The following is a 19,754-nucleotide window of genomic DNA, read 5'->3' on the forward strand; positions in this document are numbered from 1 at the left end:
TTGTAGGACTGAAACAAATGTGCCTAGTGTAGGACACAACAATGCCATACTGAAACAGGGCACTAACTATTGTATTGATACAATATCACCTTACATTGGACATTGCAGGCTCACTGTGTCGGGACCCTTACTGCAGAGTTGATACAAGAGTTGATACAAATGTCATGAACCCCAGCACTGTAATAACCCTCACTGGGCCTACCCCGCGTTGTACCTACTACAACCCAGGCTCATATTACTCAAGATGAAATGCAATGATTGATATCTCGTATGCACAATGTAACCCCAAACTGAATCCTAAAATGTAACTGTATTTCTAACCACTATGACTTCTTCTGTAACCAGCAATGTATATCTGTAACAGCGCCACAACACCCTTGGGCTGTTGTGAGCTATAAAAATATGAATAAATAAATTTAAAAAACTGTGGCTTGCGCTTGCGGCCTAAAACCAGGCGAAGACTTCATCACAATAATACTGAAAGATGGCTTTACTGCTGGAAATAAATAACGTGCTGCCTGCACAAGAAATGACAGTAGGCCTCTTTACGAGGCTGGCAGTAGCCATGCCTGTAGTACAGGCACAGCTGCCGCCGGTATTCATTTTTTTCCAGGGCCCCAGAAAAGTGTAATTACTGGGTCATTACGACCTTGCCAGACCCGGTAATTTCCCTTTTCTGGGCGCCGGAAAAAAATCTTCCCCATTCCCATTTGAGCCCCAATGGGAATGGGGAGGGTGGTATCACCGGTACTGTTAACAACGGTAACGGTGCTACCATCATGTTCTGCTCGCGGGTGCCATTACGGCCACCAGGTCAGACCTGGTCGCTGCAAAGGCACCCACGAGCAGAACTCGTAGTTTTCCGGTATGGTAACAACAGTACCGGCAAGCTTACCGGTACCGTTGTGACTGTACCGGCAAACTCGCAATGAGGCCCATTATCATTAAGTTACTGGAAAGATACATGTGCACCTCATATAGGACATCCATATTGCAATTTTGAAAAGTAAGATACATCATTTCAAGACTAACGCCTGCGAGCCTAACACCAAACAGGATACCACCAGTCCAGTGCTGACATGGCCACCACTGTTAGACTGCAATGAGTGAACTTTGCAGGTTCCAACCACTGCAATACTAAAAGGCCAGAGGGAAAAGGTTTCACCTCAGACAGGACAGGACAGGACATCAACTCTGTATTAAGTACTATATAGTGACACAGACCGTAGAAATGAAGTAAGAGTATCTCACTGGGAGAATTTTACAACTAACTTTCTGAAGATACATGCTACTCCATTCCTTGCACTCTCACACCTCAAGTTTCACCATGGCTTCTTAAAATCAACAGGCTCAATATAGTTTTACAACCTTTTCAATTAAAATGTATTCCAATGGATTTCCCCCCTTTGCCAACCAGCCTGAGGACACTTGAATTATAAGCCTTTCCCTTTCTCCTTCTTTTACTTAATAGGACTATTTCCCTTGGATTGGCAATATCAGTTTCCCAGGTATTCATGCATCAGCCTGCCTTCTGCACAATGCAAAGTATCTCCTCGGTTTCCTGTACAACACATGTATTTGTCTTTCTCCTCTCAGTCCACTTTCTGATTACTTGTGCCATCATTAACCATCTTAGAATGTCAGGAAATGCCTTCCAGGTCAAAGCTATGTCCTTTTAAATATTTTGCAACCTAACCGTTTTTTTGTATTTGTATTTTATTTATTTGTATAGCACGCCAAGCCCAGAGGCATCTGGGCACATTTCTTAAAGAAAATGGTTACAGTTACATATATTTACACATATATTTACACAATGTTACATGTCCATCACATATTGCATATACAGGTAAATAGAGTTAAATATTTACAGAAGCATTCCAAAGGTGCACAGCAAAGGTTAGTTAGGCATGAGCGATGTACATGGAGCTAGGGCTAATGGTCCTGCACTACAAGCAAGGTTTGGGCTTTACTTCAGAAGGAATGCAGCGTGTTGAAATAGTCGAGTTTTGACAGGACAAGGGTTCTAGCTAAAGTAGTGCAATTAGCGGTGGTAAGGAAAGTTCGACAGGCAGTGATGAGTTTGCATGTGTAGGCCATGGATGAGATTATGGCTTTAGTGTGTCTTGTTAAGGATAGAGTGTAATCTAGGTATATACCAAGGGTTTTAGTGTTGTTAGATGCCTTTTTGTTGTTACCATCAATGATGAATGAGTCAAAATCAGAATCTAATTTATTGAGTCTGGGTTGACAACCTAGTAGAAGTAGCTCTGTTTTATCATCGTTCAGACAGAGCCTGTGTTGGGCCATCCAGGCCTAAATCACGAGATAAATGCTGATTAGTGCTTCGGGGTCTGCTTTGTGGTCTCCAGTGATGGGGATAAGTATTTTGGTGTCAGCTGCATAATTTGTGTAGGTGACCACCAATTAGTCAAAAATATCGAAGAGGGGCTTCGTAAACACATTATAAAGTGTTGGTGATACACATGATCCTTGGGGGACTCCATACAGAACTGGGGAAAATACCCTCATGATCTATTCTCCAGGAAGGATCCAATTCAAGTGGTGGCTTTGTCTGAGAAATGAGCTGTGGATTTAAGATGGTTGCAAAGTATTTGGTGATTGACCAAATCACAAACCGGTGATAAGTTGAGCAGTACGAGGAGGGCCAATTTACCATTATCTTTTAGTACTTCAATTTGCGTTTTCAAATTGATCAGGGCCGTTTCAGTTCCATGCCTAGGTCTGAAGCCTGATTGTCTAAGGCCAAGGAGGTTATTAGATTCTAGAGAATCCTGGATCTGCAGCTAAGCTGCTCTGTCCAGGGTGTTGAGCAGGAAGGGGACAGTGGTGATAGGCCTGTTATTGGAGGGGGTGCTCGGGTCTAATGATGTTTTTTTAAGTAATGGGAGAACCCAGGCGTCTTTGAGGTTGTTAGGCACGATGCCAGTGTTGAATTAGGCATTTATTAGGGGCGTGATGAATGGTGCTAGTTCTTTAGTAGCCTCCTTAATTATGTGGGCAGGGCAGGTGTCTCCCTGACAGTTGGGTGGTTTGAGTTTGAGAATTACATTGTCTACCTCTTTGGTGGAGAGTGATGAAAAATTGAATGGCTTGTGGGCGTGTTGAGGGAGGTCTGACGCGCTGACTGGTGTGCTATGATGTGAGTCCGGTAACAGACTACTTTTTTTAGTGTTGTTTTTGTTTTGGAGCATAGTAATTTTATCTAGAGGAGCGTTTTGAATGTTAGCACACCATATACTATCTTTAACAAATGTATTGGTGGGAGCTGCTGGAGATTCAAAATCTTTTAGTATCTTAAAGAGCTCTTTAGTACTCGATTTCGCTTGAGAGATCCTGTCAAATGAGAAATTATATTGTGCCTCATATCGCAATGAATATATGTATATTGGCCTACGCCAAGCTGCTTATGAATCGCTTGTGAAGAAATTCGTGTTGCAAGGTCCTGACCTTAAAATCAATGTAAGCCGCCATTTTAGGTCAATCCGCCATTTTAGGTTTGCTTTGTAAAGTCACCCTGTGAGTTAAAATGGTGGACGATGTCATTCCAAAATACAACATGGCTGTCTTGACCTCTGTATGTAGCTAATATGTAACTTGCCTCCAGGTCACTTGTTGAGTTCGTGAACTGAGACCTTGTCCTTTGTTGACCTGTGTGTAAAGGATTACTCGTGCAATGAAACTAATCCACAAGCATACGTTAAGAACAATGTATTCCAATACTGAACGTAGAACACTACATAGTATTAATGTTTGAGAAGACCTACATGGAAAATCCCAGAATACACAGTTGCCGTATAGGCTTGTTGATATATGTATTAAAAGCATAACCAGTTATATGCGGATGTGCGAGACTTGGCATGAACCCTAGATCGGTGATGTATTAGCAGAATATTAACCCCAAGAAGGGCTGGACATCGTGCTCACGAAGAGTATAAAAGACCAATGCATTCTAATGTACACCGTCTCTCACTGAACACACTGAACCACGCTGGAGTTCGTTGTGTTGCACTGAGGGCCGATAGCTATCTGATTTTGCTCTGTTCTTAGTAACTGGATTCAGTATAAAATAAAGTACTTTGTATGTTCCTTTGTAACCCGTGTTCGGTGTATTTCCCTTTGGGGTACTCAGCCTCGATATTTTGATTTTGTTTTCACAATCCAATTGTTGAAAGTATCTTTTTGGCTTGGAGGATTCCTCTTTGTAGTTGAGGAATGCTAGTATGAGGCTATTCTTGTTGGCTGTCGTTGGAAGACTTTTCCAGTGGGCCTCTGCATTTCTTTTTTCCTTACGTAATGTTCTAAGACGTGGCATAAACCAAGAGTTGAGATGTGCACGTGGTTTGGATTTCCACAGTTTAAGTGGGGCAATGGTATTAATGGCTTTGAGGATAGTTTGATTGTATATATCAACTAACGCCATGGGGTCAGCATGCGACTCAGTGGCATTGTTTAGGAAGGGTAATATCAGTGGAAACAGTTTCTCACTGGTTATGTCCTTTTTATTTCTTGTGTGGATAGGTGGGGCGATGTTCTGTTTGGAGATATGATTGTCAAATTTAATGCTGAATGTGATCAGATGGTGATCTGACCAGGCGCAGGGAATATTGGACATGATATTGATGCTGCAATTGAGGTTGACGAGCCAATCAAGGGTCCTTTGATGTGGGTAGGTTCCTAGATGCGATGGACGAAGCCAAGTTCTGTGATGGCATTGGCAATGTCAAGAGCTTTGTGATATTTGGCATCTTGGAAGCTGAGATTAAGGTCACCCAGTAGAATGATTTGTGAGTTAGGCTTGGTGTTGGCAGATAGAAGGGTAGTGATGTCTTCTGCAAAAGTGGAAACTGGTCCAGGTGATCTATAAATAAGGTGCATGGTAATAGTTTGGGTGGTTGAAATAGGGATCTTGACAGACAATAGCTAAGCTGAAGGAAGATACTGACTTGGTATCTGTGTGAGGCCTAAGGAGATTCTAAAAATGAATGTGACACCCCCACCTTTGGATTGGTTGGAGTTTCTGTTGCCTCTGGTGATGGTATAGTCATTGGGGATGGCAAGCGAGAGGGATGGTCCTGCTGCTGTATGTAGCCAGGTCTCAGTAATAGATAAGAAGTCAAGGTCTTGAGCTGTGATGTAGTCTGCTATATCTAATGCATGTGCTGGAAGTGACCTTGCATTAATTAAAGCATCCTTAATGGTGGTAGCTTTATCAGTGATGGTTGAGAGGTTCTTGGGCAAGATACACTTGGTAGGTATTATTTTAGGAATGTTAACCTGGCGTAATGCTGCAGGATGCCTTGTATCATCATTTACCCTTTCCATATCTCTATGTTTAGGGAACATATCTGTCCTCTTAGTCACAGGATCTTCTAGTTAATCACCAGAAACACAGCAATACACTGACTCTCTCTCTTGCTCTCTCGGTACATCTGTACATATTCTCTACTTCTCGAGTTTCTTGAGGTATTTATAAGAAAATATGCAAAGAAAAAAATAAGAAAGAAAGAAAGAAATAAGGTGAAGATGAATCCTTGTTAAGTTAATCCAAGGGTTGGTTCCAACTGCAATTTTGCAAACACCCTTCCTTTGGTAGCCAGTTTGGACCAAGAACAGCTCTCTGAATGATGAACAGAACTAAAGCTCTCACGTCCCCATCTTTGCTTATGTTAAATTAAATCCCCTCCAGCACCTCCAGTATTGAAAGAAATAGAGGAAGGACAATAAATAATGTCAACCACAGTGATGTGATTGTACTCATAAATATCACTTTTTAACAAACCACATGAAATGGTTGTGGAGATTCTGTTCATATTATACTTTTATTACATAGTTCAAAAGTGCATAACTGCTGCCCCTCCGAGCCCCTCTCATCAACTCCGTCCACAGTCTGTGTTCCATGATATGGCACACAAACTCAATAAGATGCTACACACCTCCTTCCTTAGATTGTAAATAAAGAACATTATTGTTAAAGAAACTAAAACAGGCCATATTGTAATATAAATTATTGGGTGCAATAAGACAGTTACAATGTTGTTAAGAAACCATCAAAGTGAAAGCAAATTCATTACAAAAAAAGGACAACACTAATGTATCTTATCTATATGAATATCATTGGTATACATGTTTTAACATTTGCGTTGAAGTACATGGGTATTATCCATGATAATAGCCCAATAAATATCTGGGCTTGTTGATCCTTCTCTCCATTCCACCCTCGTCTCTCCCTCTTTCTTCATTAGCTCTGCTTCTCTCAACCGTTTTCCTCTTTCTCAGAACTGTTCTTCTTCTTAGTGTTGGCATTTAACATTTTCCTTCCATAAATCGGTGTGCGCCACTTTCATAATCGCTTTCTCAGTGTCCCATGTTGGACCTATATCAATGTGATGTGTTGAAACCACCCTTGTTCCCCCTTAACCACAGTAGCCGGTAATGTAATGCAAACCCACTTGCCACATTTGCATTCCCTCTTTATGACTGACTGGCGCTTATCAAACGCTACCTTATTTACCTTTTGCCTTTTCTCAATGCAGCCTTTAATGGCGTGCCAATTTTGATTCAATGTCCTTGCCCTCTTTATCCATGAGGGACAGACATTTGTGCTGGGGTTTCTCCCTCTCAGATCTAAAGGGGTAAACACCAATTGTGAAATGTGGAGTAAATCTATGAGCTGTTATTGTTTCAGTCAGAGCCCCTTTCAACACATGTAATTAATTAATTAATTAACTTTCAAAGTGCTTTGTATTTAAGATCAGTATTTAATAATGTATTCTACTTATTACTTTATATGGGATTTTTCAGCTTCATGTGTGTCATATCATGTTCCATCACGTTGTCCCATTTCTCCTTGGACTCCACTTTTTGTTCGATATACAAAACATAGTGTATCTTGAGTAAATCTTGACAGACAATGTGCCAGATTGTTTTGGTTGCCAGGAACAAATTCAAAAACCCATATGTATTCCTGCAACCTTGATACTCATTTCTGATGCAAAACAATAGGTTCTATGCTCGAAATAATTTGGTTGAGGCCCATTTGCTTCATTTTCTTTTTTTCTTTTTACATATTTCACTGCAAAAAAGCGGGATGAAACCTCCCCAAACCCCCTCTCACATCACCTAACTTAATAAATACCTAAACCTAACCCCCCATCTACTTTTGCAGTGAAATATGCAAAAAAGAAGAGCAAATGGGGCTCAAACAAGTGGGCCTGCATGCAAATGCGCTAGTTCTAAACGATTCTCTGTCAAGACCATTTTAACCCAATATTTCTTTTAAAGGTTTATGGTCAACCACAACAGGAAGTGTCTGCCCCAAATACAGGGGCAGAATTTGCTCACCACCCACTTTATGGCTAAAAACTCTCAAGCTGATTCATGGAATTACGCAGAGAAATCACACAATGGCCGCACCAAAAAGGCAACTGCGCGAGCCTGCACGATTAAGAAAATCTGTGTGCAATGTATATTCATGGGATTGTTTGTGCAAAGTAACCGTATTTGCAAGTTCGGGCTGCAACGCCCCTGACACACCAACACGCAAAGCAGGAAGCGGGAAGGACAGCTACCGTTGCACGCTCCCCATGGGGCAAATCCACGCACTCTTCAAACAGTGCCTGGGGTCCCTAGTAAGCAGGCCTGCAACTCGGGAAGCATGCGCACGGTCCACCGTAACTGTATCCAGCACTCCAACAACATGCATATTAAAAATCGTAACTGGGCACAAACTCTGGAAAAGTGTGTGGATGAAATGTTTCTGCACCCTGCGACAGAGTGTTTGCTCACCCCTACATTACAAAAGAACCCGGATTGGGTACATGCACCCCAGAATACGACATGTAATCCCATCTGCGCGCTGGAAATCCTACGCGCAAGTGTACTTACTCCAGCATTTCCCAGCTGAGACTTTGTGCAATCGATTCGACGAATACGTCTCTTGCCACGCAATAGTGGGTGCACGAGGGACTGCCTGCAGGTCGTCCCTCGGAATGCCCACTTCTTTGCAAGTTTGTCCCCATTTCTGGTGTTCAGGCCCCCGGTCAGCCCTCTGCGCAATCCACACCCACCCACTGCTCGGAGACTCGCACAAAGCCCTCGACGGCTAGCACAGGTGTGCCATACCAGTGTGAAATCCTCTGTGTCTATAGTTGTATTTTTTTGCATTTCTAATGCTTGTTTGTCCTTTATATATTCACTCTCATATTCTTCGCTCCACTTGAATGATACTCCTTTCATCATCAGTTTCCTGATTTCTGCAGTGGCCATGCTAAAATTAGTTGTGAATCTTGCGTAATACTCTCTATTACTAAAACCATCAGCACTTGTCCCTTGTTCCTTCGGCTCAGCATATTGACAGTGTTGATGACTAAATCCCTTTTTGGTCTTATCCCATCATTGGATGTATCTCATGACCCAATTACTGTATTTGTTCTTTGTGAAGTTTACATGTGTCTCAACTCAATGTTAATCCTGTTTCATCTAATATTTTGAGTGGTCTATGCAAATGTTTATCATGTTCTTCTGGATGCTTTCAATGAATTAGCGCCTGATTCACTGAGTTTTTTCCTATGGTATTGCGCCATTATATAGTATTCTTTCTTCTTCTTCTTGAAATAGCAGACACGTGAATCTTTGGAATACTGAAACTGCTGATCTCTGTGCAAACTTAGGTTCAAATATCGTCAAAGGCATCAGAGTGTACTTGATACATGAATCCTGGGACCTGTAGTTCATGGATCCCTGGTTGCCAGTGAAGTACATAACTGTTGACTCACCGGTCTCCTCTCATCAACTCCGTCCACTTCTGTCTGTGCCTCAAGAAAGGACTGTGGCATTGTGGCATTTGCACTGTTATACCGATTTCAACAATACAACAATTTCCCCAATGTGTATACAAGTGGCAGTATGAAGATGCATACTGAATTATGAACATTTTAAATATGTTTATTGTAGGCATAAACCAGATGGTGCCCCTGCCCCTGCCGCACAGTCTGGAATCTACTCATAGGAGAAGCTCCAATAAACTAGATTGATCGTTGATTAACATGGTTAAGGTCATTTAAACTTCAAAGGCATTGATTTGTTAAAATGTTTGAAGAAAATAGAGCGTATGTGGCAATGTATCTCTTTAGTGGTTACTATTTTTTTATTTGTATTTTTTTATTTTGTATGTGTGTATTTGTGTGTGTTGTTTTCTACATTAGCATACCCTCAATCTTTGTGATTTCCCTTGTTTATTTTTTACATTTTGGCAATGTACTCTTGGTTGTGACAATGCAATCCAAGAAATGCCACTTCATTCTGGGCTATGAGTGATTCGTGGTGGATTAATGGAAGATGTTGCATTCAAAATCCCCAATTTATAAATAGCATGCAGTATGCATCCCTGGACATACAATTCGTAGCTTACATTTGAGAGAGCTCAACTACCTTACCTGGCAATATCTACCATTCAGGTAATTCATACAAAATAACGAGTCCATCATTTTTGTCACATTTGCCCAGGAGATCCATAATATGGCATCCCAGGAGTGTTCCCTTAGAAATCGGAACATTGCAAACACTGACTGGTAATTAGAGTACCTTGAATAAATAGTTGTTTTTATTTTGATTTCTTCTATAGTCCCTTTGCATTTACAGGCCATTAAAAGGGGTGGCACAGGCAACTTCTAAATTAGAAATGGCGAGTTTGAATCCTCAATGCTGACCCTAGGCTCCCTGTAAACCAGAGGATATAACAGTAACATTCAGAATCTACTGCTACATATTACATCACACAGTATATGCTAAGACAATTGAAGACATAAATAAGTATATAGATACTAGTGGCCACCCAGTGTTGCCCGGGTCTGTAGCTGACATGCACATGGGTGTCTGCTATACTCTTGTGTATGTTTTATTGTGTTATAACTTCCTATTTCTGAAAAATTGCCAAAATTCTCCCGAAATCGCCTACACTGGTAGCACACGCCCAGACCCGGCTCCACCCCTGTGTGGGGCGCATGGGTGGGGTTGGTCAAATTTCACCATTGCCAGTACACCCCAGACAGATATGCCGACCTTGTGTCCTAACTTCCTATTTTTGAATAAGTCGCAAAGTCGGCAATCTCCTGAAATCGCCTATACTGACAGCACAGGGGTGATCCGCACCATGTGCAGGACAAATGGGTGGGGTTGGTCAGATTTCATTATCCCCTGTACACCCCAGACTGGTATGCTGACCTAGGGCTAAAACTTAAGCCCACCAACTATTATCAGGCTGGAGCCATCCCTGAACATACAAACACACTTTCACAAATATACATTTTTATAGATGACTGTTCCTGCAAGGCATTGATAAGAATCTTCTGGAAGCTGTGATTGAGTCTAAATCAATCATAATAGCAATATTTGTGGTGCCCTTGAGTACATCCAAAGTGAGCATGGGTGTTATATCTCTGATATTTTAACAGTGTGATATTTAACAGTCACCCACAAGGGAAAATGTAATTCTTACAAAACTTGCCATTTCCCTGCTAACATGATCCAATCAATGAGCTCTATAATCCAAAGAGAAGGCAATTTTCTGCATTTCCTATATGCCAATTGCATGTTTTAATGTGGATGTTAAGATCTCTGTTGAAATGTCATCTTTGACTTTGAATAAATCATAAAGTACAGTGTCTTTCTTCAGTTCCTAGTACAATCTCTTTATCTATGGCAATGTGGAATGGCCTGCCTCACCACAAGAAAGGGGAACGGCAGAAGAAGCAGTAGGAAGAGTCAGAAAAGTCAGGTTAGATGCAGGAGTGCAAGGAGACAGAAGGAACCAGGGAGTCCCGCAAATGCTCGAGTGATGCAGCTGCAAGGAGGGATATGGGATTCCATAAAGGCAGAGTCAGGAAGAGAGAGTTAGCGGATGACCGACACAGAGCCTCTAAGCAGTATTCAGAATGGGATGAGAACCAGAGGCAGACATCAGGAGAGAAAACAATCCATTCAACCATGAGAAATGGAGGAGAAAGCCAGGTGATTGGACTATGTGAAGCATTTAACAGGTATATATAACTGGCATGAGAGGCAGCAGTGTGAAAGATTTGCTAATCCCTGCTTGCATCAACTAGGAGAACTGAGGGACAGAAAATGTGACACAGGAGATACATTTGGGTCTAAACCTGGTTATGTCCCCCAAAAAGTGAATTAAAGGTGACAGACTGCTAGCTGCAATTGGACAGAGAAAGTTCCTACAATCTATAGCAGTGATGGCGAACGCGTGGCACGCGTGCCGCTGCCGGCACGCCGAGCCGTCCCTGTGGGCACGCCGTGACTACAGTCATACACTATAGTCACGGCGTCCGCTCCCGCGGACATCTCCCACAGTTCTCTGGGGAGAACCCTCCCCAGAGAACACTGAAGCCACGCCCCCCGCTATCAAACATCTGACGCACCTGCGTGGGATATCACCTGACACACGGACACCACAGGAGTGACTGGAGTGAACGGAGCGACCGGGGACTGACCCCACACCGATTCCAGCAAATCAAGTAAGTTCTATAACCAATTGCCGACCGGGCCATAGCCAAAAGATGGCTACAGCATGGTCGGCTTATTCTGGGAGGGCGTCCATGGACGTCCTCCCAGAAAATCTTGCTCCTGCGTGCCCTACAGTGTGAGGGGAGAGGGGAAGAGAGAGAGAGAGATGCAATGCTCTGCCCATACTATGCAGTGCTGTGCAATACTCTGCCCATACTATGCAATACTCTGCAGTATTCTGCCCATACTCTGCAGTATTCTGCCATAAACTGAATAAAGCCTTTTTTAACTAACTTAAAAAAGGGCTCATTATTAGTGACATTGTGAAACATTTCCCCCCCTCATTGGTGTATATGTGCCTCATTATAGGTGTCATTGGGAAACATCATTGGGGGGGAATTGTGGCCCTATTTTTGGTGTCATTGGGAGGAATGTGTGCCCCTTCATTGGTGTGAGTGGGGGGATTATAACCTATTGTTAGTATCAGTGGATAAATCAGTGAGTTGCTCTTCTACAATTCTGTGTTTATTATGTACCTTTTTTGTGAAATGTTGCAATAATATTTTTGGTATAGGTAGGTAGGGATAGATTTGTATTGGGTGCTTCATCCGTCTTTATTTTAAAAATGTTGTGTTTTTTGTAGACTTGAACACCCAAAAATGAGTACATCAAAGAAGGCAAAATTAAAAACAGATAGTCGAAGATCATTCCAAGAGGCCTGGACACAGTCATTTGGAGTGATTGAACGCAATGGGAAAGCATTATGTGTTCTGTGTAGTGAAAGTGTTGTATCTCGCACATCAAGTGTCAGACGTCATTTTGATACCAACCATAAAAGTGTTGCGGAACTTGGTAAAGCTGAAAGAAAAGAGTTTCCTAATGGGAAATTAAGGAAATATCACTGCCAGTATTGTAGTTTTTGCAACTATCTTTCTAAAACAAATTATCTGGCAACTTCCAGCTTTGCAATTTCACTGTGCATAGCAAAACATGGGAAGCCCCTCTCTGATGGCGATTTTATCAAAACGGCCATGTTGGCTGTGAGTAATTCCCTTTTTCATGATTTCCCAAACAAGGACAAAATTAAGCAACGAATCTCTGAAATGCCACTTAGCAGAAATACTGTTAAAGATAGAGTCCTGCGTATGGCAAGTGATGTTAGTCAGCAGCTCACCACTGACTTACAAAAGGCAGCCTGTTACTCCATGTGCTTGGATGAAAGCACAGATATAAATAATCATGCAAGGCTAGCAGTAATTTTGCGTTATGCTGTTGGTGACACCATGAGAGAAGGGCTCATGAAACTGGTGTCTTTGCCTGGAAGAACACAAGGGATAGATATCTACAATGCTGTGATGGAGGCTTTTTTGTCACAAGACATATGGCCAGAAAAACTGGTTTCAGTTACTAGTGATGGGGCACCTTCCATGGTGGGGGTAACATCTTGTTTCATACAGTTTTTTGTTAAAGAAGCAAAGCATCCAGTCATTCAATTTCATTGTATTATACATCAAGAAACTCTTTGTGCCAAGGAAAGCAGCAAAAAATTAGACGATATTCTCAAGGATGTCACGAAAATGGTGAATTACATCATGGCTCGTGCTCTTAATTGTCGACAGTTTCAAGCACTTCTTGATGAGGTACAGGCACAGTATAATACTTTACTTATGAACAATAATGTAAGGTGGCTAAGCAGAGGAAGGGTCTTGGAGAGATTTGTAGCCTGCTTGAATGAAATTAGGCTGTTTATGAATGAAAAGGGGCAGGAATATCCACAGCTCACTGATATGACCTGGCTCACCAACCTCATGTTTTTTACTGATTTTACAATACACTTCAACGTACTGAACAAAAAACTGCAAGGTTTAGGGAAAACAACAGAAAGGATGTTTTCTGATATCAGAACATTTGAGAGAAAACTGCAGGTTTTTGAAAGAGACCTTGAAAGTGGGCATCTAAAATATTTTACAAATCTAAAAATGCATTTGGAAAATTCTACAACATTTACAGACAATCCAAACCATCATGAAATCTACAAGGAATTTTCTAGCATTATAGTAGTTGCAAAGGAGAATTTTAGTAACAGAGTTTTACAGTTCCATAAAATGGAGACAACCCTGTGTTTTCTTACGTCTCCAGATAAAGCCAAATGTGAAGAACTTGATCTTTCCTGCTTACACTGGTTAGATTTAGAAAATCTTGAAATGGAGCTACTGGAATTTCAAGAAAGCTCTATCTGGAAAAATAAATTCTATGACCTGCGTGCAACACTTGAGAAGATGGAGTGTGAAGGGATAACAGAGGACAGGACAGTTGCTAGTTCGGAAAATGAAATCCTTAAAGTGTGGAATTCTCTGCCAAATAATTTTAAGTCAATGAAAACACTTGGGATTGCTTTTCTTTCTTTGTTTGGGTCATCCTATGCTTGTGAGCAGCTGTTTTCAGCATTGAATTATATCAAATGTGATGCCAGAAATAGACTAACAGATGAACTCAGTGCTGTATGTGGTGCTCTTAAACTAACTGAGTATGAGCCAAGGTTTGACAAGTTATCAGCATGTATATAACAGCAAAAATCACATGAATTGTGCCCACAAAAGGCGTCTTTAAAAAAAATACATGCATGTGTACAGTTGTTGTTTGTTTTTTTGTTTTTTTTCAATACAAAAAATGTTTAGTGGAAAGCTCTATTATTGTGTTTTTCTTTTTAAACAAAAGCTGTTTATTAGTTTGAAAAACTGTACGAATTGCTTTTTTCTAAACTAAAACCTTGTTATTCAGGTTTAATTGCAGTGTTGGCACTTTGAAAAAAATAAGTCGTTTTGGTTTGCAGTTTGGGCACTTGGGCTCAAAAAGGTTTGCCATCACTGGTCTATAGAAAACAAGCATTGACTATTCCAACAGTGTAGGCTATTATGCACCCATAGGGAAGGCACTTGTCGGGTACTGTAGTGGTAAAAAATGGCACTTGATGGTAGCATGTGCAAAATGGTGCGAGTACCTGGGCATCTAATAGCAGTGCCTCACAAATGATTAATTTCTATACACAAGTCACACCTGTTGGCTTTGCCAATGCTTGTTCGTAACAGGACTTCAATAAAGGACACACATAGTGCTCATAAATCGAGTGGCTAGATGCAGACCTGGGTAAGGCATTTTATTACACCAGTAGCAGGTTTACAACTCTAATTAGGTCATTAACTCTCCGAAGACTGGTTGAAAATACACTGGCAGGCACTTTGAGTGCAACGTTTGATGGTAATGCTTCAATAAAGTGAGCTAAAAGAGTTTCCATTAAGAGTTTACTGGGGGGGGTAAGGATGGGAACTGAGTGTAAATTAATATAGGGATTATCCTGGCAATGGGATGTCAATGGATGAACACATAATCAAACAACACCTACAAGCTCTGTGCCCCTCTTCATGTGCCATTTCTCCCGATCTTTACTTTAATGCAGTAGTTTTGCTTATAGGTCGCGTAAGCAGCACTTAAAAGTCCACACTAAAAAGTGAATAAAAAGGAGAAAGGCTTTTGTCAGGAATCTGGTGAGAAAGTTTATAGAGCCCGTTGCAAATATGAATGCTGCTGGATGGACAAAGGAGAGAAAGTTTGTAAAGCTAAAAGAGAAAGTTGGTAAAAAAAGAAAACATGAATGCTGGTGCTTGAAAGCTAAGTTCTAGCACCAAATACAATTGGAATTGAAGGGAGAACTGCTGTATAATAGAGCTGGAAGAAAAACATAAAGTGAATTGAAATGATATCTGCTGCATGCTTGAACTTGAAGCCCAAACCCAAAGCCAAACACACAAAAGTGAAAAAAGAAATGTTGCATAATAGATCTTGAAGGCATAGTTCACGTACACCATTAAGACAGTGACTAAATGGAGAAACTATGTTGTAACCTGTACACAGTGTTCCCGCAGCCCATTTCAAAAGTGACTGAAAAAACATGCTTGCAGGTTGAAAAGTGAAGGCAAATAGCCTAATGCTGCATCGCCAAGTCAATGAACCAAATGGAGCAGAGTCATTACGGACTGTGATCTCTCATTAGCCTTCAGAATCAATGTCTTTGCAACTATCATATTTCATTTAAGTATTGTATTTAAAATATCTGCCTCACATTGATCCATAGGAAATTATATGCGTACAAATGCAGCTCTATCCAATAGACAATTGTTTTCTTTGGATTATTATATATGGAATTAAATCTGAAATACACCAATGTGCCATTGCCTAGTTTTTTTCAATAAGAATTAAAGGCATCCAGAAAGAGAAATCCTATCACAGATGTATAGTTAAGTGATGCGATCATTCTTACATCCAAGTGAGAAGCCTAGGTGATTAAGGAAAAGCGTGTTCTGTTTTGGGAATACACCATTTGAATATGGGTACATCCATAATGGCATGCAAAGGGCAAAAGGCCCGATGAGACGTTTCTGGTAGAAACCAGAGGGTTTGTTGTTTTTGTAGCAAAAGCACAGTATTATAAGATAAATGTGTGACCTAGTGGAAAAGTGGTGGACTATTTGATGAATTAATCTCAGACCACAGATATTTATGAACAAAGAGGGGGGAACAGATGACCTCCATAAAATTGGAAGCAGCCATATAGTAAGGAAACATGGCAAATGATCAAGGAGTGAATAATAAAAATGCATCATGGAGAATAGTAATGGTTCTCATAAAAAGGTTTAGGTTAAGTGATGTCACAGATGGGGATATATCTAGGTAGGGCTTAATGGAGTATGAAGTGTGCTTTCTTTAGGAACATCACACATTAAAAAGAAAGGAAAGGAAACATGTTAGTATATATGGCAAAAATGTAGTTGCCTCTAGTATAGATTAAAAAACATCGGATTGAGTGTCAAAAAATGGTAGGTGGACTTTGGGCCTTTTGGCATGGGTCTAGAAAAATGTATTTGGAGAAGATGAAAATAATATATTTAAGCATAAGAATAAAGAGCTCAGTTTAAAAATGTGGCGTCATTTGGACAAAATAAATAAATAAATGTGAATTAATGGAAAAATGAATGAAGAAACTATTGGGTGAATGAAGGAATGAATATTAAATTAACAGGTAATCCAAAAAGAAGTAACAATTTGAATTTGAACAAAATTAAACGGCATCAATGAAGGTTAAAGGGCAAAACTGAAAAAAATGTGCAGTGCAATACAAAAGCATTATGAAATTAATGAAGACCCAAAAAAGGGGTATGGTTGACCAACATTAGGTTAACCGTACAAAAAAGCTGTGTACAGGGACAATTCAAAAAAATATATGAGGGTAAGTAAATACAATTATTTCAAGTGTATGTAATAATATGGGTTTAGGTTACAGATGAAAATCATGGACCTTCCGTGAACATAGGAGGAATGTCTGCATGGCCTTAATAGGGGAAGAGACCATATATTATGGCACACATAAGTATTAGTGAATAGGGAGAAGAGAAAAGAAAAAAGAGGCAGGTACTGGTTCACACCACAGGATGTGGACACAATGTTGAAATAAGAGGACCCAGGTGAGTAACAGAAAAAGAGGGAGATAGAGACACAGTCTCCTCAATGATGTAGCCATTTTTTCCCACGATAGGTGCCATTAGTGGAAAATAAGAGTAACATATACATGAAAGCATGGCCACTTCAGACAACGCAGGACATAGACGACGTCAAATGAAAGGTCGGTTACCTTTTATACATTTTAATAGTTGGCAGGATGCCAAGAAGGGTGGAGTTTGAACACATATAGAAAAATGTTTAAGAAAGGCAAACAATGAGTGTTTTATGTTATAATTTGAAGACACGTAGTAAGAATTGGTGACATAGTCAAGAAAAACAGGGGTAGACTAGATTATTGTAGTGGGGTAAAGAGGAGATAATGTGCAGCAAAACGTTTTATTTTGTCTCAAAAAGATGAAAATAAAGCACAGAAGAAAATGACCATGGTCCAATGCAATCAAATGGAAGATGGCGAAGGCAAAGTGAAGCACATGCAGCAAAGCAGAATTAAGCATTTACAGCATAGCAGGAAGCACATACAGCAAAGCACAAGAAAATAATTAAGTATTAGGCCTAGCATTATACAGGGTTAATGAGAAGTATAATCATATGTATCGATCATGTCCTACCTTCCCTCTGGACGATGGCATTCCCCAAGTCTCTATCCTGAGTCCCTTCTTATTCTCTCTTTACACTTCACTCCTCGCCCCTATCATCTCCTCCTTTGGGATCTCTCACCATTTCCACGCTGATGACACACAACTATATCTCTCCTTTTCTTCCTTTACCTCTGACCTACATCTAAAGCTCTCTTCTTGTTTTACCGCCATTAAAAACTGGATGTCATCTCACTATCTTTCTCTTAACACTGATAAAACTGAAGTATTATTCTTTCCCTCTAACACACTTCCTTCCCCAACTCCTCCTCCTTCCATTCATTTTCCCCCTTCTTACCTTCCTATTTCCACACATGCTCGTAATCTAGGCATTTACTTCGATCCTTCGGTATCAGGTAATAAAATCACGGCAAAAATGTCACTGGTAAAAAAAATTGTGGCAACATTTCTGTGGTTTGACCCGGTAAAGGTGTACCCCATTATACCATTTAAGGGGAGCGGGAGTTGGAGGGGTGTTCCCCGCTCCTCTTAAATGGTATAATGTGTCCTGGTGTTGTGGGGGTGTCGTCTGCATCCTTTATATGATTTTGGCACAAAAAAACACTGCATTTTTGCTGCAATATTTTGTATCCCTAGCCATTTTTGCTGCGATTTTAAGACATCGAACCGATCCTTCCCTCTCTTTTTCACATCATATCTCCCTTACTTCTCGCGCATGTCACTACCACCTCTTTAATATCCGCAAAGTTTGTTCCTCTCTCATCTTTCATGCTAACAATCTTTTAATCTCCTCCCTCATTTTCTCTCGCCTCTTCTATTGTTATTCACTCTTCCTTGGTCTCCCTGCCTCCCACCTTGCCCCCCTCAAATCCCTCTACCACTCTGCTATCCATACCCTCTGCCTTCTCCCTCCCTTTGACTCCATCTCTAACTCACTAATCTAGGCTGGCTTCCTTTCCACTCCCAACTTAAATTTCACTTCCTTTGTCTAGTCTTTAAATCTCTCCATGACCTTGCCCCTCCATATCTCTCCTCTCTTCTCTCATTCCACACTCCAGCTCCCTCCCTTCGCTCCGCTGATCTCTTCTTACTTTCTGTTCCCCCACCCCCTTGTGCCTCTTCTCATTTCTGCTCATTTCTGCTCCCTGCCCCTTTACACTGGAACTCCCTGCCTCCTTCTAGCTGCTCCATCCCTACCTATTCTTCATTCCGTTCCTCCTTGAAATCACTCCTTCTTCATTCCCCTCCCTGACACCCTATTCCCCTTTTTCCATTTCTCTCTCTCTTTCTCCCTCTAGTACCCCATCTTAGTTTTCTTCATCTTCCACTTTCTTTCCTATGACCTCTCTTCCTACTATTTACTTTACACCCTAATCTCTCTCCCTCAACCTTCCTTCCCCATCCCCCTCCTCTTGTCCTCCTTCTCATATGCAAATTGTTCTACATACTGTTTTTTGGTTTGATTCATGTATATTGTTGCCTCTACTGTTCCATGTTTGATGTATTCTTGTTGTTAAACTGTAAAGCACCTTGGATTAAGGTGCTATATAAATACAATAGATACAAATAAATACAAATATGTACACCAATTAGTTAGGGAAAACCTATGAGTTAAATGGCTTGAAAAAAATAAACAATGTTAGAAACAAATCTAGAAAACATGTTTTGTTAGCAAAAAGGAGAAAGAGGTTTAGGTCAGGTAGAAACTTGACCTCCTTGCCATTACCCAGATTACTTTTGTCTCTATTTCGTTTTTCAACAAAAACCAGGGATCCCTGCTAAAAAGATGTCCTCTTCTGCTAGGGATGCGCCTAGGAGACGGAGAAGATGACATGCCTTTTTTAATATTATTTTTTTAATATTTTGAGCACCTCTACATATGAGAACATCGATCTTAGAGGAAAAAATGAAAAAGTCTCCCGAAGAGACAAATATGTGTATAAAAAGAAAGCCCAGATGAGATAAGGACAGAAAATGAGATAGGCAAATGTATTTATTGCCTAAAAATATAGACAAAGCTGAATATGTTTAATGTAAAGAAAGCAGGTTCCAGCAGGCAGTCCACATATAGTAAAATAAATGTGAAGAGGTACAAAAAAAAGGGAGAGG

The 19,754-nt window shown here is 40.7% G+C and overlaps 2 protein-coding genes across 2 annotated transcripts in view; one reads left to right on the forward strand and one right to left on the reverse strand.

Annotated features, from left to right (window-relative positions):
• Positions 1–19,754, reverse strand: part of KYNU (kynureninase) — a 1,315,291-nt gene that overhangs the window by 1,153,190 nt on the left and 142,347 nt on the right. The window lies entirely within an intron of this gene.
• LOC138487443 (general transcription factor II-I repeat domain-containing protein 2-like) lies at positions 12,192–14,099 on the forward strand. The gene has a single exon (XM_069613981.1). It carries the CDS (start codon positions 12,192–12,194, stop codon positions 14,097–14,099), a length of 1,908 nt encoding a protein of 635 aa, XP_069470082.1.

Source organism: Ambystoma mexicanum, chromosome 9, assembly GCF_040938575.1.
Source record: "Ambystoma mexicanum isolate Mex_15411 chromosome 9, UKY_AmexF1_1, whole genome shotgun sequence".
NCBI classification, from domain to species: domain Eukaryota; kingdom Metazoa; phylum Chordata; class Amphibia; order Caudata; family Ambystomatidae; genus Ambystoma; species Ambystoma mexicanum.

Coding starts and splice junctions, on each gene's coding strand:
- LOC138487443 (XM_069613981.1), top strand. CDS start 12,192: ATGAGTACATCAAAGAAGGCAAAATTAAAAACAGATAGTCGAAGATCA.